We start from the raw sequence: 26,513 nt of genomic DNA on the forward strand, positions 1-26,513 counted from the left end.
TGGTACTGACAGTTAAGGGTCCTGAGGGTGCTGTGAACCCCACGAGCCACTCAGACCATACTTGGTCTGGTTGAACTAGGTAAAAACCAAGTATACAGTTCTCTAGGGCCCCAGGGCCAGTGGACAAGAATGCTGACTGGCTAGGTCCAGACACCAGCCCTGCAGTCTCCTGTAACAGCAAGGACCCCTTGTGATGCTCTTGTCAGGGGCCACTCCTCGGGTGCAGATTCCTGGGCAGGGATTCCTCTAATGGCCACTTGCTTATGATTCAGACTAACTTGTTTAGCTGGTAAGCTAATTTAGCAGCAGCTCACACACCCTTCAGGGCAAAGCTGTGGGCTGAATTTGTCCCACACCTAGGGCCAGGCTCTAACCCTGACAACCTGACACTCACATCTGTGACCCTGATAAAGCATCCAAGTTCACTGAGCCTTCTCTTATGAAATGAGGGACAATCTGCAAGCAAGCAAGGCGTTTCAATGAGGTTTCAGCATGAGTATTTTATAGACAGCCTGGGGAAGGCGGCGGCAGACTGAGGATTCAGCTGTGGCTGTGCGGCCTTATCAGTGAATGAGGCTGTTTCCTTTCTCACTGACTGAGCTTGTACGTTTCCTTTTTTCTCCCCCTCATAAATGTTTTACCGGGAAAGGAAGCAAGCTCCTGTGGTCTGAAATTATAAATCTATGCAGCACACGGGGAGAATCTCTTACTTCTAGAGACTGCTCTAGTGTAACCTCAGTTCCTCAGAAGGGTGCTGACCAACAACAGTATATTCTCAGTCACTGCTCTTAAACAGGACCTTGCCCTCAATTTGATGCCACACCCAGGACAGGAAACTGCCCACCCTAGACCCTAGAGGACACTCTGGGCAAGGGCCAGGGCCTGGGCCTATTTCAGGATAGGGGAACATGCTGCCCCTAAGTAACCAGCATGTGGCCCTCTTGCTGAAGCTGAGCTTGTCTGGCATAGGGAGTGTGGCTAATTTAATCCCCTGCAAGAAGAGGGGTTCTTCCTTCACCAACGATGCTCAAGAACCCCCAGGAGCCGGGACTGTGGCCACTGAGAGGAGCGTGAGGTTCTGGGACTCCCATAGATTCACATTTTGCCCAAGGAGGTAGAAATAAATCTCTGCTGTGAATCCCACTGGGCCAACTCTGTAGCAGATGCCTCAGGGAGAGGCTCTAATCCATTTCCACAGATAGGGACATGGAGGGAGTAGCCTCAAGGACACAGACAGGTCAGAGTCACAGCAGGACACTGAAAACACTCATCTTAGCCACAATACATAAAGGGCTGGCCTTTCTACAATGTGAATTACATGGCAGCCATTCTGTTTCCAGAGAATTCTGGGGACAGAATTAAGAGCACAGTGGCTTATAAAATCTGCCTATATGCTTTGATGTTCTGCAGGTACAGTGCATGATGTATTTCTTATTCATAATTAACTATGAATGTGGAAGCTGAGTTTTGTTGTAACAAATACATCTGACAAGAAAACTAAATTCTGAGGCTATTTCAAAGGATCAGACTTTACTGCCCACCCTTCTCAGGCTATGCAAGTCTTCTGACTCTGTGATTTTCTCCAGACACAATGCCCAAAAGCTGCCCTTGCCCTGTCAGCAACTCAGCACAGGAGGCTGAGCTCACGTGGCAGTTCCTCCAGGCACTGTTTACTCAGGATGAACTGTAAGTACAGCCGACTGGCCACGGCATTACTACAGTGCAGCCCCTTTACAGCAAGACAGTTGCACTAGAGATGCTAGAGATGCTAGAGATGCTAGAGATGCTAGCATCCAGCTCAGCAGCTTCACCTTTGCTATGCTCCTCAGAAAGAGACATTGCAACAAGACTCATCAAATTTATCATCTTTTTGCTTTCTTTCCTTTTATTTTTAAATGGCTTGTGGAATGAACCTAAGGCCCATACACGTTAGGCATGCACTTAAATCACTGAGCTATATTACCAGAATTTTTGTAAAATTTTGAAATAGCAGCTATGTTGAATCTCCTGCCTCAACCTCCCAAGTAGTTGTGATTATAGGCCTGTAGCAACAGAACAAGCTAAAATTATGATCTTCTGAAGCAAAGACAACACTTTAAAAGCTTCCAGAGAGAGAAAAGCCATAGAGAAACAAGTTGTTAGACTTAGTAGCAGCTCTAGTCATTGGCTGTGACCAATGACTCCAGAAAAATCTATGGGAAACCATAACTTAACCCAAATCAATTAAAGAACACTCCCAGTTAGGGTCTCATGTTTTACCTTCAGGTCCCTCCCTTCTCAGGAAGCCACTGGAAGATACACAAAACAAGTAGAAGAAAGACTGGGGCAGGTAGCTGCATGACTCAATCTCTGAAACAAATTCACAAGGTGTAGGGAGGCATGCCAGGACCCTAGCTGTGAAACCAGGAGATACCCTGTACAAACAGGAGGAAATACGCCCCCATGGCACCACAAGGCTGGCCAGTGGAGACCGGATAGACTGAGCAGCAGCAGCAGCAACTTGTCTTAGAAGGAAACCTGATCCTGGCCTACGAAAGATGTCAGAGTCTTAGACCCTGAATAAGGACTTCAATAAAGACTGTCCAGGAGCCAACTGTCCTGCAGAAGCACAACTCACCTTCTATAGCAGGAAGATGACAGCAGCCAAATTCCAAAACCAAAAGCTGGCCTTTAAGACTCTAGCAAGAGCTAGCCACAAGGTGATGCCTTTAATTTGAGCACTTGGGAGGCAGAGGCAGGTAGATCTCTTGAGTTTGAGGCCATCCTGGTCTACAGAGTAAGTTCCAGGACAGCCAGGACTACACAGAGAAACCCTGTCCCAAAAAGCAAACAAAACAAGACAAGACAAAGCAAAACAAAACAACAACAAAAATCTCCCTCAAAAACACCAAAACAACTTCCCCTCCCACAAAAAAACAAAAACCAAGACTCTAGCAAAACCTATTCCCCACCCTCTCTCCTCTCCATGTGAGCCAGAGGGCTGGCAAGACCATAGGTTGGACAGGCGGCCACAAAGAGCCAGCTCTATGAGGCTGACTCCTACAGCAGACACAGGGAAACTGCTGCCCATTCCAGCCCTTAGAGGGAGTGTGTAAGGCCAGAGGGAACAGGAGAAGCTGCTATGGGCCCCAGGTCCAGATCCAAACCCACAGCCCTAGAAATCTGTTCCACAACCACTCCCCTCAATTGTTTCTATCCCAAACCATGAAATGTAACTTGAAAGTTTGAAAAACAAAACAAAACCTGGAAAAGAGTATTTTCTAAAACGTTGTTTTAGAAAATCTATGACTACAAATATATTTCACAAGATTTTCAGCAAATGATCAAGGCTCTGCCTACCTTGCCACCTTCTTGCTGGAGAGCCGCTTGGCTGGGCTGTGCAAAAACCAAACAAACAGGAAAATAGTGTCAGGGAACAGACCGAAGGACAGGAGGAAACAGGAAGCTTGGGCTGGGGAGATAGCAGGGCACAGGCATGCAGCCCCTTGTCCCCGCAAGCCGCATGCACAGAATACCCATTCTGCAACACAGAGGACATGCATGGCACCTTTTGTAAAGGTCCTCACTAAGTTTCAGCTCCTGAGCCCTCAAAAGAAACCAAGCCCAATGCAGAAACCCACCAGCTGACTGAACCTGGCTCCACATCATTGGCCAACTGTCATGTCCCCAAGTGTTTCTGAAGCCATTATCCCAATTGACTGACTTTCACACAGGCCCTCCTGTGATAGGAGAGTGTGTAATCATTTTGACTTGGGTCCTGAAACTTCACACTGCACATATCTGAAGGGTGGGGATTTAGAAACCCTTCCTGGAGCCATCCCAGAGCAATAACACGGATCACCTACAGCAGCAGGAACACTTGCCTCTTCTGACTCTGAGGCAATCAGAGCACGGCCTCCCTTTGAAGCTGTGGGTGTGTGTTCAGGCACAAGAACCACCTGTTTCAGCTCACAGCCTCCTCTTCCTCTTTCAAGAGCCAGGCAGGCAATCTACCTGGAGTGGTGCATGCTGCACAGGTCACCCCTTTATCACTTCAGTTGGGTTCAGAATCATCCTTTGTGGTGGCTCTGGGACATACACTGCTGGGATGTTTTCATTTGTGATGGTACATTCTGCCAGTAGAGGGCACTGGAGAGATGAAGCTGATAGCATGGCTCCTACAGATGGCTCAGCTGTGCCATTTCGACAGGGCTACAGACTGCTGAAGGGCGGTAGTGGGATTCGGAGCCCTTGGGTGCTGTTTGCTATTCCTGCTCCTCAGAATTCTTGTCATTGCACTGGCAGGCAACTTGTGCATCTACTCTCACAGCCTGGTCCCTTAGCAGCTACTGTTTGGCTCCCTCTCCTGACTGGACCCTGACTAGCACTGTGCAAATCTGCTTTTGTCTTACAATGATAGACACCCCTAGAACAATTGGAACAGATTGCTCTGTGTAACCATCAGCCTCTGAACCAGCAGATTTTCAAAGAAAGAACACAGCAGCTACTAGAGTGCTGTGTGGCCCTTCCTGTTATATGGTAAGTTCATGAAGCTTATCCTGAGGCAATCCATGCAGGCCAGGAGACTCGATTCAGCTCTTTCACTAGTATTCGGGTACTACTATTAGCTGTGTCCTAACTAACGTTAAAGTCTCTCTATACCTACAGAGCCTTTACCTGGGAGAGGTCCCATTCGTCATGCTAAGCCACATACTGGTCTGACCCCCACCCCACAAGGCCCAACTCCATGATCATCACCATCTTCAAGGCAGGTTTTCAGCACTGGAAACGTCTTCAGTGACTAAGACAACACACGTATCTTCCTTCACAACATATCTGTAACTCAAACCCATTCATCAATGGTAGGATGGTTCGCCAGCAGGAGGAACACAGCTGGCACCTTCCGAGCACTGAACACATGGCAGGGAAAGCCTGTGTGCTCTACACTGGCAACTGCAAGGGGTTCTGGAATCACCAGGGACCAGATTTTTATTTACAAGTCTTGCCAAAACATGTCCTCAAAGAATACAATTGGCTTTGTGACCAGGACCCCAACAGGTTCCCCCTGATCTTTCCCAACTGGCTAAGATCCTACTCTACTGGGTATTGGCTAAGGGCCTCTAGCTTTGTGATGCTGCATAGAAGCAGGAAAAAGCTAACATGTCATGGGTACCCTGACAGGAGCTGGAACAGGACAGAGGTATAGATCCCGCCTGGCTACAGCCCTGCAGTGGTAGGGCAGATAAGGGGCAGTCTCTAACAGACCTCCAAGCATGCTGAACTCGCAGGATGCTCTGACTTTCTGCCATAACAGTGCTGCCCAACAGGAGCCTGTGTGGCCACTTGCCACCTGTGCTTAGCAAGGAGATGCCATCAGTAGCTTCACATACAGCCCTTCTCCAGACCCTTCTAAAAGTCCCCTAGCCAAGGGCGTGTCCCTCTTCACACTGAGCCAATGATGTCTGGCAAATGTTGAGGTGAACAAAGAACCCAGAGATGTTTCCTGAGTTTGTAAAGTTGCAAGGTACCTTGAGGTATCTGGTACATTCTAGAGAGTCATCCTGCCTCTCACATCCTGAAGTTGCATATTTCCACTTATTCTGCTAGAACTCAGGGTTTCACTCCTGTCTCCCCCCCCCCCCCGCCTAATTTTTTGAATATAATTTATTGAGTTCTTTATATAATTTAAATATTAACCCTCTACCAGCTATAGGGTTAGTGAAGACCATTCCCCAATCTGTTTTGTTCTACTGACAGTGTCCTTTGCCTTATATAAGCTTTTCACTTTCAAGAGGTCCCACGTATCAACTGCTGATCTTAGAGCCTGAGCCACTGGTGTTCAGTTCAGGAAGTTTTCCACAGTACTATTTCCTCACTTTCTCTTCTCTTAGATTCAGTGTGTCTGGATTTATGTTGAGGTCCTTGATCCACTTGGAGCCAGCAAGGGGAACTTGGCTGGAATGCTGGTTCTGCTGGGATTGTTCACAGAGACAGTAGGACAAAGGGCAGAGATGAGAAATGCACAGGAGACCAGGCAGAGGAGCAGCAGGTGTGAGGTGTGAGAGCGAAGTAGCAATGCTAAATCCCTCTGAATTTCAATGTCCATCCGCCCTACAGAACTCAAGGCCCCAGAGCGCAGGTGATCATGACTAAACTAGCATTCCAGAAAACGATCTACTTATCAATTTTCTTCAGTTTTTTTTTTTTCAAGATAGGATTTCTCTGTGTGGCCCTGGCTGTCCTGGAACTCGCTCTGTAGACCAGGCTGGCCTCAAACTCGGAGATCTGCCTGCCTCTACTGGACTAAAAGTGTGTGCCACCACTGCCCAGGAACAAATTTGATTTCAAAAACCCATCTTTAAATTCCCCAGCTCTGCTTCCTGTGACTCAGTTTGGTAAAATGCTGGAGTATCCTCTTTAACATGATAGATTGTTTCCTCCTACAGGGCTGACAGCCAACAAGGTTGCCACATGCGTAAAGGAGAAGGGACATATGCAGCGAGCTAGACCAAGGCATGCAGGAATAATGGCTGCAGGAAGAGTCCCACTGTCAGAGTGCCTTGCTAGAAGATGTGACCAGAGCAGGAGCACCTTGGACTTCACCCAGGAATGGGAAGCGCTGTAGTGGGAGTCTCCCATCAGCACAGGGTTAAGACCAGGTCCTGCACGTTACCTATTCATCTCAAGATCAGTCAGGCGAGCAGAAAGATCTTCAAGGCGGTTGATCTGTTTGTGGCACTGGCTACAGTAAAACTCAAAGGCCTCATCAGTGAGGACGTTGCACAGCTTTGAGGCAAGAGGATTGGAGCTAGAAAGACAGAGGGTCAGTCAAGAGAGAGGAAGCCCAGTTAGATTAACTTTGCCAGGAACAAGGGAAGAGGTGTGAAAAGCACAAGTCAGAAGCATAGAAAGAGAATGAACTGTCCAAGGTGTTGGCTGTGCTCTTGGGACTACGATGAGCCCGTCCTCACATCACCCTGAGAAGCCTGGACACCCACCGGCTGGACACATGCCCCCTGCTGGGCAGTGCATAAAACCAGGCAGTGAGAGCTGTAACACAAAACCCCACTTAACAGGAAGGTAAAGGTATCCACAGCCTTCTCCCCTGTGGAAGTCACCTGGATGTGACATCAAAGTGTGTCTTCAGGGGAATTTATTTGCTGGATTTCTGTCATTATTTTGATGTGATATTACTGTCTCAAACAAACAAACAAAAGGTAGATTGGCAGACTTGTACTTTTGAGATCTGTGCTAACTCAGGATTCTGTCAACCTGGGGATGGTGGAGCTGAACTCCCATGACTCCAGTTCAACAAGCTCTTAGTACATTATCATGATGCATCTATTCTGGGCACTGAAATCAGGTGGGCAACCTCATCCCTAGGGTAGGACCCACAGGCTATGGGAAGCTAGTCTGGAAGTTTAATTTAAAGAGAAATAGAAAGGAATATATAAAATGTAGCATGGAAATGACAATTTAGATTGAAAACACCAGGCAGGAGATGGAGCAAAGTTCACACACAGGAGGGACTGCCACAGGATGCAGAAATGCCAGATTCTGGAATAAGTCCACTACTTCCAACTCAAAGTCCCTGGGACTCGCTGCAGGAGGGCTGAGCACCCGGGATGCACTCAGAGAGCCCGTTTCACAGACAGTGCACTTTTGAGGTAGCACATGAGCAGGAGGCCCAGGGGTAGCTTACAGAAAGCCCACCTAGCACTGGTTCCATACATCTGTGCTGCCATGGTAACTGAGCTGAAGTAGACACAAAAGGATCACAAAATTCAGGAACATGAAAGCAAATAGGAGATGTTGGCAATATGGAAGAGCTGTCCAGCCAGGCCCAGGCCCCACTGAGAGGAATGCTCAGGAGGGACTACCTGGGTCTTCAACAAACCAGGCAGGGTCTATGGAGCATACACATCAATGTACTGAGGCACAACTTAGGAGAGACAACTTCATCTTGCCTACTAGGTATCATAGCTCAGTTCACTTAATGCTACAACTTTTCAGAAAATTTGGACAATATCAGCATATGGCAGAGCCTGGCTTATGATTCTACAGTGTCCCTCAAAGCCAGCCACAGGCCATAGAGTGATTAGTGACAGACAAGAGGGTCTCAGCTAGTCTTCACTCTGCAACAGGCTCAGAATTTCTCTGTGTGGTTTTAGCTACACAGCATCAGACAAAGCAAGCCTCCTGATCAGCACAGGACCCAACAGAGTAGTTTCCCCATTACTAGGTATGGAGGGGGAGTGGATCATGAACAGTGCAAGGTGTCACCTGGGGGTGAGAAAAGCAGGGTCTTCACAGTCCAGCTCCCCATTACAGAGGGTCTCCGGGGACAGCTCTGCCTCACTGCCCTCACCATAATCTTCAAAATGTTCCTCACTGCCAATCACCATGACGACAGCTTGGCTGTGGGGGCCGGATCTACAAAAGACAGACAAGTGGTTCTGAGTCACAGCGACAAGCCTGAGCCCGAGCCCCATCACCACAGGAGCCACACTGCCAAAAGAGAACAGAAGCAGACACAGGAGAAAGCCATTTCTAAGAAGTAAGCTGCTACCTAAGCCATTTAATAACAGGTATGGACAACACTTCAGAGAGGCTGCTCATCTGAGATACAGGAGACAGTAAGGTGACAGATCATGCTAAGATGCCTTCTGACTCGGACCACAGTGCAACAGGGTTATGGCTTTCAGTTTGACATCCATGAAACTCACATCCGTGGCCAGTCCTAGCAGCTGGACACCACATCAGTAAAAGGGTAGGATCTGGTGCTATCACAGCTGTCCCTCTTACCTGTGTATTCCTTTCTTGGATCAGCTAAGGTCTAAAGAAATAGAACAACTCGAACTGGGTGATGGTGGTGCAAGCCTTTAATGCCAGCACTTGGGAGACAAAGGCAGGTAGACCTTTGTGAGTTCGAGGCCAGCCTAGTCTAGAAAGTGAGCTCCAGGACACGCAGGGCTACACCGAGAAATCTTGTCTTGAAAAACAAAACAAAAAAATATAAAACAAGAAATTTCACAGATAAACAATTAAGTCTTCCAGTAACTTTTTTTTTGTAGTGCTGGGGCTGGAACCTAGGACTTGTGGACATTAAGCAGTCAACCTGTTTGTTGTTATTATTGTTGTTTTGAGACAGGGTCTCAGTATGTAGCTCTTGGTTGGCCTGTAACTCAAGATGTAACCCAGGCTGGCCTCAAACTCACAAAGATCTACCTGCCTCAACACCCTGAGTGTTGGAATCAAACATATATACCACCATACCTATTGATTTTTAAGTTTTAAATGATTTTTTTGTTTATTATTTATTATGTCCATATGTAGCTGATGCAGAGAGTCACAAAGATATGTGAATATTATGTCCTCCAGCGCTGACCTGAAGATTGTGGTACTGCACTAGGCATGGTGGTACAGTCCTTTAATCCCAGTATTTGGGAGGCAGAGGCAAGCAGATCTCCGTGAGCCCAAAGCAAGTCTGCATAGTGAATTTCATAACAACCAGAGACACATAGTGAGACCCTATTTAAAAAGAAATTTTTGTCCTATGGTGGTGATGTATACATTTAATCCCAGCACTTAGGATAGAAATGCAGGCAGATCTTTGAGTTCAAGGCCAGCCTGGTCTACAGAGTGAGTTCCAGGACAGCCAGGGCTACACAGAGAAACCCTGTCTCAGAAAAAACTAATAGTAGTAATATTTTAACTGTGTTAATGGGTTGAGGTCAGAGCTCAGTTGTTAACAGTGCTTCTGAATATGAACATTAGCTTCTGGGGCTGGACAGATAGCTCAGAATACAGACTGTAATTCTAGAAGGGCCCACATGGCAGCTCACAATGTCATAACTCTGGTTCCAAGGGATCCTATACTCCCTGTAAGCCTTTGCAAGCACCTGGACCTACATGCATACTGATGTGAGTTCATGCACGTGTGCATGCACACGCACACATGTACACAGTGTGCACACACACAATTTAAAATAAAAATTCTTTTTTTTTTTTTTTTTTTTTAGCGAATGAGCGGTGGTGCAGCAGCTTAGGCGCCAGCCTCCAGAGGTCGACTCGTGCCCTTTGCTCTCTCCCGGTTCAAATCCCGCTTTCCCCATGTGACTCTGCCTGAGTCTCATGAGAAAACAAAAAAAAATTCTTTTTTTTAAAGTGCTTGTGTAGCACAGACCAAGACTTGAATTTGATCCCCAATACTGCATAAAACTTGTCACTGTGGTGCTCACCTATAGCTCCATCCCTCAAAAAAAAATCAGAAACAGTATCAGACTTGAACACATAGCAAGTTCAAGGCCAGCCTAGGATATTTGAGACCCTATTTTAAAAAAAAGAACTGTACTTACAAATGTCAGAAGACTAAGTTAAGATTTCTCTCTCTCTCTCTCTCTCTCTCTCTCTTTTTAAGATTTATTTATTTATTTATTGTATGTGAGTACACTGTTGATATCTTCAGATACACCCAAAGAAGGCACTGGATCCCATTACAGATGGTTGTGAGCCACCATGTGGGTACTGGGAATTGGGACCTCTGGAAGGGCAGTCAGTGCTCTTAACCACTGAGCCATCTCTCCAGCCCAAGGTTTATCTCTTTAATTTCTCTGTCTCTATAGCCAGTCATTAAGACATTAAATCCAAGAGAGTCCTAGCAGAAGAAGTATGTATCTCATAAGTGGACATCAGCAGGATGGAAACCACACAGGTGCAACTCCACAGAGAGCAGGATGCTGCAGATGGCTCAGACAGCACAGAATGGGGACTCCATAAGGACACGCACACACATATACACACAGAGTACAGACCTGCCTGGGAGCAGCAGCAATGCCCCATGGTCAGGCTCCTCCATGGTGTCCAGGCACTCGGAGGGCACTCCTGAGCCACCAGCACTGTCCGCGTCCCCTTCAGGCTGCAGCTCAGGGTGCACCAGGGTGCTGGTGTCCTCATCTGTGAAGGTCTCACACTCACTGTAGGTGCTCTCTGACCCCATATATGCACTGTCTGTCACCTCGTTGGCCTAGGAGAGAGAACCAACAGTTAGTCTGGGCAGCTATGGAGGCCACATTGCAGAGAGGATACAGCAGCAGCAAAAATAACAACCGCATCCCTAAACATCAACACTAGTTTATAAATCAGAACGTGGGGTGTGTGTGTATGTGTGTGCACACATGCATGTGCGTGTGTGCATTTGGGTGTGTGTGCAGACTAAACCCAGGGATTCTCAGATGCCCTATGTGTTGTTCTACCATTTAGCTGCACCTTCAGCCTCGTATTTTTCAAATGAAAAAAAAAAAAAAAAAGACAAAATTATATATATAGGTGGACATGGTAGAGCCAGCCTGTACTCCTGGCACGCATAAGACAGGGCAGGAAGACCATGAGTTCAAGGCCAGCCTGGGCTTAAAAGAAAAATCTTGTCTCAAAAACCAGAAGTGTAGTCATTCTGCAATCAGTTGAATAATCACACATCTAAAGATACAAAGCATCCCAGAGTCACAAATGTTCCCAGCAGAACCACTTGTTTTCTGGCTTCTAGCATGTTACTTATAGTCAAGGAGTTAACATACAACAGTGTTAAGATTATGCCATTTAAAATTAATACTTTGAAGCTAGCAGGATGGATGGCTCAGTGAGGAAAGGTACCAGGCACAAAGCCTGATGATCTGAGTTCAATTCCCAAGACACACATGGCAGAAGGAAAACTGACTCCCACAAATTGTTCCCAACCTACACACACACACAGTGTGGCACGCCCCCACCATAAACACATATAAAGTTAGTAACATAAGAATGTGCTGGATGGTGGTAGTACATGCCTTTAATCCCAGCACTGAGGAGGCCAAGGCAGGCAGATCTATATAATCCAGCCTGATTTAGAATTCCAGGACAGCCAGGGCTACACAGAGAAACCCTCAAATACCCAAATAAATAAGCAAACAAACTCCAATAAAGATCAAATTAAGGCCAGGAAGTGGTGGTGCATGCTTTTAATCCTAGCACTTGGGAGGCAGAGGCAAGCAGATTTCTGAGTTTGAGGCCAGCCTCGTCTACAGAGTGAGTTCCAGGATAGCCAGGGCTATACAGAAAAACCCTGTCTTGAAAAAAACAAAACAAAACAGAAAACAAAAAGATCAAATTAAGATATCACCAAAACAGCTATTTTACATGTTTAGACTACTGCTGTTTGTTTTTGTTCTTTTTGTTTTTGAAATAAGGTTCCTCTGTTAAGCCCTGGCTGTCCTAGAACTTGCTCTATAGACCAGGCTATCCTAGAACCCAGAAATCCACTTGCCTCCGCTTCATGAATTCGGGGATTAAAGGCGTGCACCACCATGTCCAGCCAAGCTACTGCTTTGAAATGTGAAGTCAAGGTCTAACCTCTAATGCTTACGAATGAGTCACCTAGCTAACTTTTATAGTTCAATGGCTCTTTTCCCAAACATATCTATCTCTATTTCCCCCTTTCAGACACAGCACCCAGCACAGGTGCTTATGACAACTTATGACAGGCAGTCAGAGTTTAAATAATACTAACAAGCTTAAAAGTAAAGAAGGATGAAAGATGATGGTTTCTACTTATAACTCCAATTTTAATTACAACAAAGTTGCAAGTTAGGATAAGCCTGTCATTTCATATTCAGAAGATTCTGAGGGTAACAAATTGTAAACAGGATTTCAGAAAACTTGCAGTTCTAGCAGGAAAAAGATGCCCTTTGTCCCTGAGGTCTCGTGTTCCAAGGAGCGTGGGGCCAACAGCATCCACCTGAGGCCGTGAACCTCGGGAAGACCTGGCCTGCTAGGCTGATGAGAAGTCAGCTCTAATCTTGACCGCCACTGACAGCATGTGACCTCAGACACATGACTCAGATCTGGAGCTTTAACTAAAAGGGAGCTAAAAATACTCAACATGAGGATCCCAGTAGATATGTGGGTCATCTTCACCATTCCTTCTCAGAGCAAGGCAAAAACAAGACTGCAGAGTGCCCATGACTCCCAAGGATACAAATCTACCAATATTAAGTAATGTGTGGAAAGCAGCCAAGCTAAAATCTAGCTGGAGCCAGTCAATGGTGGTGTACACATTTAATTTCAGCACTTGGGAAACAGAGACAGGCAGTCTCTCTGAGTTCAAGTCCAGCCTGGGCTACATAATTAGCTCCATGCTGCCAAGGTGATATAGTGAGACCCTGTGTTTACAAGAAAGTGACCTCTACAGTCCAGTTCTGTTTTGCCCATGCACCTAAACCGCTCTCTCCAGAATGAGGCAGGGCAGGACTCCATCCTGTAGAAGCCAGTTCAGAGAGACTAGAACAGCAGGCAGGCACCGGCATCTGACAATGGTCTGGAATCAACAGGAGATGATAGACAAGCTGGACACAAAATCTATTATGGGCTCCTGATGGTCCATGAGTGGAGGCCCTTAGTCACTTACCCGGGCACTAAACAAACAAACAAACAGAAAAACATGGCTCTTAGGTAGTAAGCAAAAACTTGTACAAGAATATTGTAGCATGCTGCCCCTGATCCACAAGCATGGCCCCTAAGAGTCCCTGCCCAGCACCAAGATGTAGATCCTACAGTACAGGAGCTTGTAAAACCCATGAGCTCCAACCTCTGAGCTGGACAAGGCCCCAGCACTAACCTGGCAGGACCTTCCAAAGACCTCAGAATAGGTTTTTGCTTATAATAGAATGTGAACCTTAAAGTAGCTTTTAAAAACTTTTGACTCACACTTTTGTTTTTTGTGTCTGTTTTGCCTTCACATATCCATGTGCACACATGTATGCTTGGTGGTTCTCCCTGAGCTGGGTTTGTGGATGGTTATAATCCCCCATACAAGTGCTGGGAATTGAACCCAGATCCTTTGCAACAGCAACAAGTTCTCCTAACCACTGAGCCACTGGACCCAGCTTGAGGCAACTGTTTTTTTGTTTGTTTGTTTGTTTTTGGTTTTTGAGACAGGGTTTCTCTATGTAGCCCTGGTTGTCCTGGAACTCATTCTGTAGACCAGGCTGGCAGAGATCTGCTTGCTTCCTCTATGCTGGGATTAAAGGTGTACATGACCACCCCCAATTTGAGGCAGTTTTAGTGGGGTTTTTTGCAGATTTTTTTTTGTCTCATATAGTTTCTGTTTGTACATTTTTTTAATCTTACTGGCCTTTTGCTTGTATATTATGGTTTCTAATTTTGTGTTTTTATGGATTTTGTTTTCGTCTATAAATGTGTGTCTGTATGTGTTTCTTGGGCTTTTTTTATATTTTTATTTTTAATTTGTTTTTCTAAAATAAGAGAGAGAGAGAGAGAAAAAAAGGAGGTATGAAGTCAGATGGGTAGGGAGGTGGAGAGAATCTGGGAGGAGACATGGAAAGAGAAGCCAGAATCAGAATATACTGTATGAATTCAACTAAAAAAATAAAAACATCAATAGGCAGTGGTGACACACGCCTTTAATCCCAGCACTCAGGAGGCAAAGGCAGGAGGATCTCGTGAGTTCCAGACTAGCCTGGTCTAAAGAGTGAGTTCTAGGATAGCCTTAGCTATACAAAGAAACACTATCTCCAAAAGAAAAAAATAATGACAACAAAAACTCAGGGCCAACAAGATGGCTCAGATACTAGAGTACAGTAGTACAAGCTTTTAGTCCCACACTGGTGAGGCAGACAGGCAGGTCTCTGAGTTCTAGCACCAGAGGAGACTACAGAGTAAGACACTGTCTCAAAACAAAACTAGAAAACAGATGGTTCATCTCATAAAAGCACCTCCCATCAATCAAGACTGCTTACTAGATGGAGTTTGGTCCACAGGACCCAAATGGTGGAAGAAGAGAAAGGACTTTCAAAAGCTGTGACCTCCACAACTGTGCTACAGAACATGTATCTCGCCCCTCCACTGATGTTGTAAATTTTTTTTTGAGGGTGGTGGTTCGAGACAGGGTTTCTCTGTGTAATCTTGGCTATCCTAGAACTAGCTCTGTAGACCTGGCTGGCCTCAAACTCACAGAGATCCCCTACATCTGTGCTGGGATTAAAGGTTTGCCACCACCACCTGGCAAATGTAGGAACTTTTTTTAAAAGCCTACTAGTACATATGCCAGGTCCTCACTGCTGGCCCCCTGGCCACGTACACCCTGGGTTTCCAGCATAGCTGGGACACTTGTAATAACAAGTGTACAAGTTCTCAGTGCAGTTAGCACCTTTCCTTCTAAGAAGGAACACAGCTGAGGGCTAGAGCCTATGCATTTCATGGAGCTCTTGTGATGCTGAGGGTGGTGTCCCTGGAAGCAGACCAAGGACACGCACGAACCTTCCTTGGAGTTTAGGCAGTTCTCAAGACCTTGACCAATACAAGGGCAAAGAGGCAAATCTCCATCTGTCCCACAGATCCTGGAGGGAGGCTGCCATCTCCACCCATTTCTAAAGTAGTCATCCCTTCTGCATCGCTGTGGAGTAACTGAACAACCCCAGTCACAAAGAAGGTGACATGGTTGCATGTATAGTTTCATTTACTTCAAAGTTGCAAAGGTCAGAAGATCCCATCACCAAGCACTGCAAAACAGCACTCAGGCTCCTCTGTGGGATGGAGGCCACAAACATGAAGCCCCAGAGTGCTCACTAATAGCCCACCAAGTGCCAGGTCCTGAGACTCAGGTCTTCCGCTAGCTGCTATTGTTCAAGGGGCCCTGTATAGGTGCAAATGAGCTAACTAGCAAATCTGTTTTTCTAAGACCCTTCAAAACAGGCAAAAACAAAACACCCATTACTGCAGTTCATAACACACATTACAAACACAGCACACAGCATCATCATTGAGCTACATCTACCAGCCAGTTATGACCTAGCTTTGCCCAGAAGCTAACAACTCTGTATTATCAACTTCTAAATTATCACTAAAGTAAAGATGAACTCACATTAAAGTCAAGGTGCCTTAAAAAACTTTCCAGTGTCATTATGCTCATGAGTCATCAGATCATCCACATCACAAGAGACAGATCCTTGCTCAGGCTGCTAAGTATGGCTAACACTGTCCCACAGTTCCCAGAGTCCAAGCTATGGTTCCTCCTTCCACAAGACATTCTGTTCACAGAAACAGAATTCAGGCACAGCGCAGTCTCATATCTCCCCTTACCCTCAGGTGATGGCCAAGCACCTTCACAGGCCTGTTTCTGAGAGTGGACTCTGGGAAGGATGTGTTGCTGGAGACGATCTCCTCATCATTCGTCCCTGCTCACCAAGTCACTGGCGTCTCCTCACTGACTGTCACCTTCCTGTTAGCCACGCTGGTGTTCCTGTAAAATCCATGTGCCCCTCTGAAGGCACATCACCACCTCAGACAAAGTTTAACCTGCTTCCAGACACGCTCTATTAAGCCTGCTGCTGCTGGCCAGGTGGGGAGAGGCAAAGTCCAGGAAGAGTCCTTGCTGGCCTTAACAAACAGGCAGGGCACAAAAGACAGCAACTTTGTCATACACTTTAACCTTCCTGATAACGGTTTACAAAGACACACTCTCATCATCTCATTAACTGGTCTCTTCTCCAGCTCCTGATAGTAGGAGAGGAGGGAGGCACACAGAAAGCACAGGCAGGACAATTCTGGGACACTCTTATCATTCTGGTCCTGCCTGTTCTCGGGGTGACTTCCCGCTGCCCTCCCAGCAATCCTGATAAGTGGGTTCTACCCACTGTGGCCTATCCTCCCTCAGCCAGCTCAGCTTTCTTCTCATGATCATTCCTACAAACCTTAGCTCCCAACTCTTCCCTGCTTCCCTTGGGACTATCAGCAACATTCTCCCGTTTCAAAGCTAAAAGCCCAAAGGATCCCTGGGAAAGTGCTACTAGGAGCCAAGCCAGCTACAGGAGGCCTACAGGAGTTCGAACAACAACTCTCGAACTTCTGCCTACACGAACACACCAGTGTCTACCCAAATCACAGCCTTAGCAGGAACTATTTTTAGCAAAACAGTAAAATGCTAATCCTCTCTAAGTACCAGTGAAGATCCAAATGTGGCATCTGGATTTGGCACATAGGTTCTCTACTTATGCTAGAGCCGGGCAGTGCTGGCGTGTGCCATTAGTCCCAGCACTTGGGAGGCAGAGACAGGTAGATTTCTGAATTTGAGCCCAGCCTGGTCTCATATCTGAATTCCAAGACAGGTAGGGCTATACAGAGAAACCTTGTCTCAGGGAAAAAAAAAAAAAAAAGTTGGAAGCCAGGATCTCAGTGCCTGGGAAGCAGAGGTAGACAGAATCTCTGTGAGTTCAAGGCCACTCTGGTCTACATAGCAAGTTCTAGGACAGTGAGGGCTATGTAGAGAGACGCTATGTCAGAATACAAACAAACCAACATGTTTTTGATTCCTTTTGTTTGTCTGTTTGTTGGTTGGTTGAGACAGGGTCTCACTATGTAGCTCTGGCTGTCTTGGAACTCACTGCCTTCAAAATCAGAGACATCTACTTGACTCTTGCCTCCCAAGTGCTAGGAAAAAGAGTGAGCCACCAGGTCTGGTGACCATTTTTTTGTTAAAGATATGGTATTATATAGTCCAGGCTGGTCTATACATCTCAGGGTGTCACCAAAGGTTATCTGAATTTCTGATCCTTCTGTTTCCACCTCCCAAGCACTGGGAAGGCAGCCTGTACCATGATGTCTAGCTGTTTTGTTTTAAAGAACAATCTCGCTGAATGCTGAAAGTTCATAGCATATCTAGTTCTAAAAACTGTACCTGCAAACCTGAGAAGCAAGTCACAGAAGAACCATGAGCACCACTGAGAAAAGCAGGTCTGAGGGGCATCCTGAGACTCAGCAAAAGCAGAAAGACAACTCTGAAAAACCAGGGGCAGACAGGGGTCTGTGGGCCTGGTAGAGCACAGGGGGCTTCCTGAGTGGGAAACTATGGTGTGTGATACTGTCCCAGAGACACAGCTCCATGTGTACACTGTCAACGTTGGTCAGCAATGAGGTATCAGCTGTGCCTCACCACACTAATGGGAACGCTATGGTAAGGCATCATGCAGATATCCCCTGCACAGTTTGATCCATGTGCTTGAAATTCAAACCTTCAAAAAAAAAAAATCTTCCCATTTTTAAAGAGTAAACAAAAACTCAGAAATGTTTCTCACATCTAAAATAGAAATCAGAGTGCTGAGAGGGGTGGCTCAGTGGTTAAGGGTGCTTACTGCTTTTCCACACAACCCAGTCTTGATTCTTAGCATCCAAGTGGCGTGGCTCACAACTGCCTGTAACTCCAGCTCCAGGGAACGGAAGCCTTGGGCCTCCACATTCATATGGACACACAGATACATATAACTAAAAATAAACCTTTAAAAGAGAAATTAGGATTAGGACTAAAAAACCTTCATTAGCCCTCAAAAGGAAGCTACTTGAACATTATAGGGCCTCAGCCCCTTGTGTGACCAAGGAAATGAGGTTCTGAAAGCTTGCTACAAGGAGCCTTAGACCTCACCACTCAGATGTCTGAAAGGCTGCCATCTGCCATGTCTCCCAGCATACAAGGGCTCAGGTGTAAGTCCATGTTTTCAAGGTTAGTCTCACTACATTGCCAAGCCAGCTGGGATCTTCTGGGCCCAAGGCCCAAGGATCCTGCCTCTAAGCCACCCTGAGCACCAGCACACCACTTCCATGTATCTTGAATAGAAAGCCCTGTAGACAGCCAGGTGAACCCAGATTCAGCTCTCTCTAGTCTGCTAGGCAGTTACAGTAGTCTGCCTTCCTTGGCCATAACTTTGTCCCCAGTAGGAGACAACAAACCCACAGTTACAGGACACATCACACAGTAGAACTCTGGTTTTCCCCGGAAGTAGACAGTGAGGGATACAGGGCAGGAGGCAGGTTAGTCAATGTTCTCAAACATAGACAATTATTGTTACGTTCACCAAGGGAAACCTTTCAACCTCTTCGGCTCTGCCTGTGCCTGGTAGAATGTGACACAGCAAGGACACCAGAGAACCAAACTGCCCACAAAGCTTTATTCCACAATGGGCCCAAGCAATGACTTTGAACATGTAGCGCTTGAACCCAACCAGGTCAGTAGGAATAGTTTATGGTTTCTGCCACAGCCCAGATCCCCCAGAGCCCACCCACCATGTGCACAGGGCACAGCGCTCTGTGAAGGCAGCTGTGGCAGCTCCTCCGAGAGCAGGAGCTGCAGCAAAGGGGAGGGAGAATTGGGGTTCACATGAGGAGAGCACTTGCCTCGTAGGTGACAAAGTCATCAAAGTCATCGGCACAGGCAGGGGGCTCTTCGTCTTGGACAGGCTCCACATTGTACAGCTGGCCATCAGGACCTGTGGAGAGAAGACCCGGCCTCAGCAGGCCACTCAGTGTTGTCCAGACGGTCTGAGGTAAAGGTCAGAGTGTGCAGCTAGGATTCCTAAGGAAGGCCATGATGCACATGGAGGAGAGTCACTGCTACAGAAGTCCCTTGAGGGAGTGAGTGTCCCTCAAGCAGAGGACCCCGGGAGGGTGGGGGTGGGGATGAAATCAGATGGTGAGAAGCTGGCTTTTTTTTTTCTTTAAAGAATCAGACAACATTATAAAAAAAAGTGCAAGATACCAAATTCTGCAAAAGCATACAGCCTTGAGAAGGGTTCCATACAAAGTGGACCACTACTGCCGATGTGTTGTCTGTGAGGACTAAGCAGTGCAGCGTCCAGACGTGACACTCAGCAGCTTTATGTTCCTCTGGTTAACTTTTTTGTATAAGAAAATGTGGGTCAGGACCAGCTAGAAAAGTTCAGGGGACAAAGGTGCATGCCACCACATCTGACATGCTGAGTTTAATCCCTGGAGCCCACATTGTCAAAGTACAAAACCAAGTCCCAAATGTTTTCTGGCTTCCACACGCATGCCTGACACACACACATGTCCACACACATGTATACATGCTGATTCCCAATAAATAGGAAAGTGAAAATATTTTATAATATGAGGTTTGTTTTAAGAGTTTTTAATTGTCTTTATTTGTGAGCTAGGGTCTCACTATATAGCGCTGGCTGCCTGGGAACTCACTGTGTAGACCAGGTTGGCCTGGAACTCAGAGATTTATCCACCTACCTCTGCCTCCTGATTGCTGGAATTGAGTGTGTAGGATACCATACCCTGACCTATTTTTATTATTTGTGTGTGTGTGTGTGTGTGCGTGTGTGTGTGTGTGTGTGCCCACAGAGGCCAGAAGAAGTGATTAGACTTCCCCAAAGATAAGAGTTATAGGCAGTTGTGAGTCACTTAAAATGGATGCTGGGAACTGAACTTGGACCCTCTAAAGGAATAGCAAGTGCTTTTAACTGCTGAGCCGCCTCTCCAGGCCCCATGAGCTATTGTTACTGGGTTTTCTGTTTGTTTGTCTCCAAGACAAAGTCTTATTATATAGCCCAGACTGTCCTAGAAGTTGCTATATAGACCAGGCTGGCTTTGAACTCACAGAGATCTGCTTGCCTCAGCCTCCAGAGAGCTTTGATGAAGGGTGTGCTCCAAAAAGCAATTTTTATTTTCATTTTTTAATAAGGTAAAATTTTAAAAGATTTATTCCTTTTTTATTATTTTAACTGTATGGATGTTTGCCTACATGTATGTATGTGAACAGCGTATGTATCCCTGGTGCCTTCAGAAGCTAGGAGGGCATCAGATCCTCTGGAACTAAAGTTACAAACAGCTATGAGCTTCCACGTAGGTACTGGGAATGGAATCCAGACCCTCTCCAAGAGCAGCTAGTCTCTTAGCTGTTAAGACATCTCTCTGGCACCTAAGAAATAAAATTTTAAAGAAGCACCAACTTCTTCTCTCAATCTCAGAGATATTTCTAACTACATCAACTCTGGGACACCTGCATCTCCCTCTGTGGAAAGAGGGAGCAACACTCATGGTCTCCAAGACACTCAGAGGTACCATGCAAGGCAAGGGGGACAGAAGGACATGGATGCCAATGTCCCTCTACTGCATAATTTCTTACATAGAGTGCACTGACTTACAGCCCAGTTACCTTTCAATGCCTTTAACACAGCCAATCTTATATCAGCACTCAGGCTGAGGAGACAGCACAGTGGATACAGGTGCTTGCTGCTGTGCAGCACGAGGGTCTGAGTTTATACAGATTTCCAGAATCTCCATAAAGCCAGGTATGATATCACACATCTGTAACCTCAGCTCTCCAATGAGAGGATGCAGGATGGAGAAAGGAGAATCCTACAAGGCTTGTGGGCTAACTCACCTGGTGCACACAGCAGAACTCGGAACCCTGTCTCAAACAAGGCAGAAGGTAAGACCTGACCGGAAGTTGTCCTCTGGATTTCTCACACCCACCCACACATACGTAAACACATACACACAAATTTTTAAAAATAGTAATTAAAAAAAAATCATAGTTCTATTTTTTTCCTTTTCTTTTTGAGGTAAAGTTCCCCTCAAATAAGGCTGGCTTTAAATCAACCATGTAGCCTCCTGTGTCCATCCTCAAGAACTTAGATTACAGGTATGAACCATACCTAATTTATATAGTCATATATCAAGGGCCAAGGGAAGCAAACAGCAACCTTCCCTAGACCCTCCTGGGAGAAACACTGAGGAACGGTCAGCACGGGCTTCCTCTAAATGAGCCACAAAAGACCAGAGAAGATTCGTGCTTTGATCTACACCAAGTAAGAAAAATACAATCATAGAATCCCAACAAGCTCTGAGAGTTGGCCACTAACAGACCTGGGTAACTGAGGGCAGGACACACTGGAGAAGCATCAGTGAGTGCCCAAGGACCGCATCACACAGCAGTCAGACACTGTGCAGACGTGAGTGAGAGCAGTACCTAAGGATGCTCATGCTGTCCAACACTGCCCCAAGCGTAACAGACACTCTACTCTCAATCAGAACAGCTATGCTTACTCTCAAGAGACCCCTCATAGGAGATGGGAAGGTCCTCTGTCCCTCACCTGAGATTCTAGTCACATCAATGCATATAGTAACTACATACTGCTCTCTTCTGTGCTTTTAAGAGTTATGGCAGTGCATGCCTATAATCCTAGGACTCAGGAATCAGGCGTAGGTGGATCTCTGTGATCCTGTTCTACATAGTGAGCTCCAGAACAGCCAGGGAGACATAAGAAGACACTGCCTTAAAAAAAAATGTGGATTTGAGGGTGCATAAAAAGACCCTGCCTCAAAAAAATTGTGGGTTTGGGGGCTAGAGAGATGGCTCAGCAGTTAAGACTCACTAGCTGTACTTCCAGAGGAACCAAGTTCAATTCCCAGCATCCACACTGTATCTCACAATCATCTCTAACTCTAGTCCCAGGGGATCTGATGCCCTCTTTTGGCCACCAAGTTTGTATTTGCGTGCACATGCCACATACCACAAAAATTTTTATAGTTTAATAAGAATCATAGTCTTTTTAAAAAATACTAGTGCCTGCCAAGTGTGGCGGTACATGCCTTTAATCCGAGCACTTGGCAGGATGATCTCTGGGTTTGAGGACAACCTGATCTATAGAGTGAATTCTAAGACAGCCAGAGCTACACAGGAAAACCCTGTCTTGAAAACAAAAGAAAATTTTAAAAATTATTTTTGAGTCTTCTTTTAAATTTTTGTTTATTCAAAAAAATTATGTGTGTCTGTGGCTGGGTATATACATAGAAGTACCGTGTCTGTAGTGTTGAGGCACCCTGTGTAAAAATGTGTTGCTGTCCTTCCTCACCTATTTAAGGCATTCTATGGCTTTGATTTAAAAAAAAAAAAAAAAAAATCTGATGGCCAATTAGCTGGGCAGGAAGTGGAAGATGGGACTACCTAGGGGGAAGCAAGGAACCCTGGGAAGGAGAAAGCCTTTCACCAGAAGACATGAGAGGAGAGAGGGTGTTGATCACAGGTCTAAAAGGTATAGCTAACCACATAGCTGGATAGGGCTAGGTGTATGGGTTAACTTAGATCAGCTATTAAGAGCCTGCCCAACTAATGTCTAAAGCTCTGAAATATTAAAAGGCCTCTGTGTGGTTATTTGGGGGAAAGTTGGTTACGGAATAATTGCTGTTGTATTAATTACCAACATTAATTAATATATACAGAACATAATAATCCTTTCATCTACAATTGGCACCCAATGTGGGACCACTGGAACCCAAGCTTACAGTCTGAAAAGGCCTATGGGAAAAGGTGGGGTTGGGGGACCAGAGTAGTCGGACAAGAAGCCTGGTCTGCTTAAAAAGAACGAAAGCAGACCCAAGACTGAGGGTGCAATAGCTGCGGCTTCTCCCAAGCACAACATGGTTAAAAGAGACCTCACATGCTAGAGAGACCTAAGCCTGAAGCTGCAGCCTGAAGCAGCACAGAAGCAGAAGCATCGTGGATTAGAAAGGCCTGGCCAGAGCCAGCAGAAGGCTGAACCACAGGGACAACCTTCAGGATTGAGCTAGGGGGCAAAGCTGGCCATCTTTGCCTGGTAAGGCATTAAGTTTACAATTGGTAAATTCAAGTCCTTAAGGAGAGAATTAGAAATTAAAGGCAAAAATAATTTCCATATTAAAAGAACATGGGACAGTACAGCAGAAGTCACTTGGGTCTTGTATAGGTTTGCTTTACTTGTGATCATCATGGAAGTAGTTATAATATATTCACCAACGATCACTGTTTTCTGTGCCCTAAGGAAGTTCAGACCTAGGCAAGGAGGGAGCTGAGGGATGGAATGTTAAATTCCAAGCAATAAAAATAGATGAAATAAAAAAGGTTCTTACTGATAGAAAAAAGGAAACTGATGGCAGCTGGAACTCAGAGCTCTCTGGCTGTGAGACATCAGCTCTTTCTGCTAAGGGCCGGCCAGTACAGTGACCACCTGACTTCCAAGGACTCATGGATTCACTGCTACAGCATGAGGTAACACAATGGCCCCAAAGTGTAAATCCCAGCACTTGGGAGGCAGAGGCAGGCGGATTTCTGAGTTCGAGGCCAGCGCCTGGTCTACAGAGTGAGTTCCAGGACAGCCAGGGCTACACAGAGAAACCCTGTCTCGAAACCCCCCCCCCAAAAAAAAAAAAAAAAAAAAGGAAATTTTTAAAGATTTTAAGTAAATTCAGAATGTCTCTGTATTGCTTACTAAATTTAAGAGTTAACAATGATTTGGAATTGAGGTGAAATATTTGAGCAGGGCAGTGGTGGCACAAGCCTTTAATTCCAGCACAGTGGAGGCAAAGACAGGCAGATCTCTGTATTCTAGACCAATATGTTCTGCACTATGAATTCAGGGCAGGACCCCCTGCTGATAAGATAAAGTTACTTGTAAACATTCAAGATGACACACTTTTTCCTTAAAGGTACTATTTTTGCTTAGTAATATATAATATGCCTTAATGAGATTAAATATATATCAATCTTAAATTTATATAAAGAGAAAGGGGAATATAGGTGCATTTATCTACATAATTATAATTTCTGGAAGGGGCACTGGAGCCCTTGGGCTAGAGTTAGAGGCAGTCATAAACTGCCTGTCATGGGTGCAAAGACCCAAACTTGAGCCATCTCTCCAGCCCCCTCTTTATATATATAAATATATTTTAATTACTTATTTTTCTTTTTTTGTGTATGAGTGTTTGTATGCATGTATGTTGGCATGCATCACCTGTGTGCCTGGTGCCCACAGAGGCCAGAAGAGGATGTTAGATGCTCTAGGTCTAGAGTTACAGATGGTCATGAGCTGCCATATGGGTGCTGGGAACTGAACCCAGGTCTACTAGAAGAGTAGGCAGTGCTCTTAACGTCTGAAACATCTTTCTGGCCCCTCTTTTTTACTTTGAGACAGGGTGTCACTAAGTTGTCCGGGCTGGCCGTAAGCTTGAGTTCTTCCCACCTATGTCTCTTTATGTGGAGTCTTTTTGTTTTGAGACAGGGACTCAGTATGTAGCCCTGGCTGCCTTAGAACTTGTTACATAGACCAGGCTAACCTTGAACTCAGAGATCCATCTGCCTGTGCCTCCTGAGCGTTGGGATTGAAGGTGTGTGTACCACCACAGCTAGCTATTAAGTGGAAACTTTTAATGTGCATTTATCTTGTCTTTCCAGAGGTAGGGGCACAAGAACCAGAGCCCTGGCCTATTTGTAACAGTTCCCTGTCTCATTCTATTCCTGGAACAGTGCTTGTGGCTGTGACAGCAGGCGTCTTGCGCTTCCCTGCAAACTGGGTCAATATATTGTGTGGTTTACTATGCTGCTCCCTCATGTAGAGTGAGGTTGACAGGCAATACAGGCTGTCCATAGCTGCACCAGTACATTACAGTAAGACCTGAAATGAACTTCACTGGCAATGCATGACTTCTCTCTTCTAAGTGCTGTGAAATGATTCAAAACCATCTCTGACTTCACCTCTCACTCTAGTCTCTCACTGTGTCTTCCTAATCAGAAGCAGCAAAGCACAGCCACAGCCCTAATCAGATACACTGGGCAGTTCCCCCAGTGTCCCGGCAGAATGGCCTAGGCTAGGGTAGAATCATAAAGATCACTCTGTCACAGAAAAGGCCAAGTCCTCCCACTATACCACTGGACAGATGATGTCTCCATTGCTCATCCCTCTACCTTCTGACTCCAGCTTCCCTATAGCCCCAAATATACCATGCACAGCCCCCCACAAGACACCCCTGCCTGGTGCCACCTCCACAGCTCCCAGTCTCCCATCGTATCATCTGTCTCTTTCCCACTAGAAAGCCAACACCAAAGGCAAAGGATTCTGTTCTAGTCTCCAAATACTTCTCCCAAGTCGACCTTATTTAACCTTACCTCTGCAGCTCCCTACAGCTCAGCTCCAGGAAGGACCCTACCAAGAAGGCCCAGACCATCTTCCAGGTCCAGGGTCTGCTCTGTACAAGCTGAAGTCAAATCAATGTCTCCCCAATGTGGCATCAGGCTGAGACCCTGCATCATCCTAAGTACTTCTAAAAACCAGCTAGGAGATTTACATTCCTAACTAAATCAAGGTGAGAATATTAATGAAAAAAGAATACAAAAATGATGAAATTAAAAATGAACCCCAGGCCAGGAGCAGTGGTACACGCCTTTAATCCAAGCTTAGAGGTGTGGGACACAGAGACAGAGAGATCTCTGAATTCAAGGCCAGCTTGGTCTACAAAGAGAGATCCAGGGTAGCCAGGGCTAAACAGAGAAACCCTGTCTCGAAATAAAATAAACCAGTTCTGCATGCTGGGATTACACGTCTACCCGCTACTTCAGAGACTGTATTACTCCCTACAATTGTACCTTATCTATCTGCCATACCTCTACAAAAACAAGTATGAACCCAGGTGCCAAACCTGTCACCCACCTCTTGGAGGCTGAAGTAAATTGCTGTGAGTTCATAGCCACCATGGGCTACACAGTGAATAACCATGCTAGCCAAGGCAGAATAGGCAGTCCCTGTCTCAAACAGACAGCCTAGCTGTGAGTGGTAATGCTCACCTGTAACTCTAACACTTGGCAGAGAGAGACAGAAAAGATTGAACGTGCGGGGCCATGCTACATAGTCATTCCGGGCTACACCAATTGG

General features: G+C 45.9%; 1 protein-coding gene across 4 annotated transcripts in view; it reads right to left on the reverse strand.

The window, feature by feature from the left end:
- The window catches only part of Rab11fip3 (RAB11 family interacting protein 3), a 76,549-nt gene that overhangs the window by 15,090 nt on the left and 34,946 nt on the right, over positions 1-26,513 (reverse strand). For 2 of the 4 annotated variants that reach the window (XR_013111407.1, XM_034504942.3), the window contains exons 3-7: positions 19,198-19,289; positions 10,794-11,005; positions 8,263-8,412; positions 6,653-6,787; positions 3,340-3,375 (exon numbers count right to left, since the gene is read on the reverse strand). Coding sequence is in view for 3 of the 4 variants with exons in the window: in XM_034504942.3 (XP_034360833.1) it covers positions 3,340-3,375; positions 6,653-6,787; positions 8,263-8,412; positions 10,794-11,005; positions 19,198-19,289 (625 nt within the window). In the remaining variant the exon portion in view is untranslated. The remainder of the gene's footprint in view (positions 1-3,339; positions 3,376-6,652; positions 6,788-8,262; positions 8,413-10,793; positions 11,006-19,197; positions 19,290-26,513) is intronic. The other 2 variants (XM_034504943.3, XM_076937109.1) reach the window with 2 other exon arrangements.

The sequence above is a fragment of the Arvicanthis niloticus genome, chromosome 6 (assembly GCF_011762505.2).
Source record: "Arvicanthis niloticus isolate mArvNil1 chromosome 6, mArvNil1.pat.X, whole genome shotgun sequence".
Classification (NCBI taxonomy): Eukaryota; Metazoa; Chordata; class Mammalia; order Rodentia; family Muridae; genus Arvicanthis; species Arvicanthis niloticus.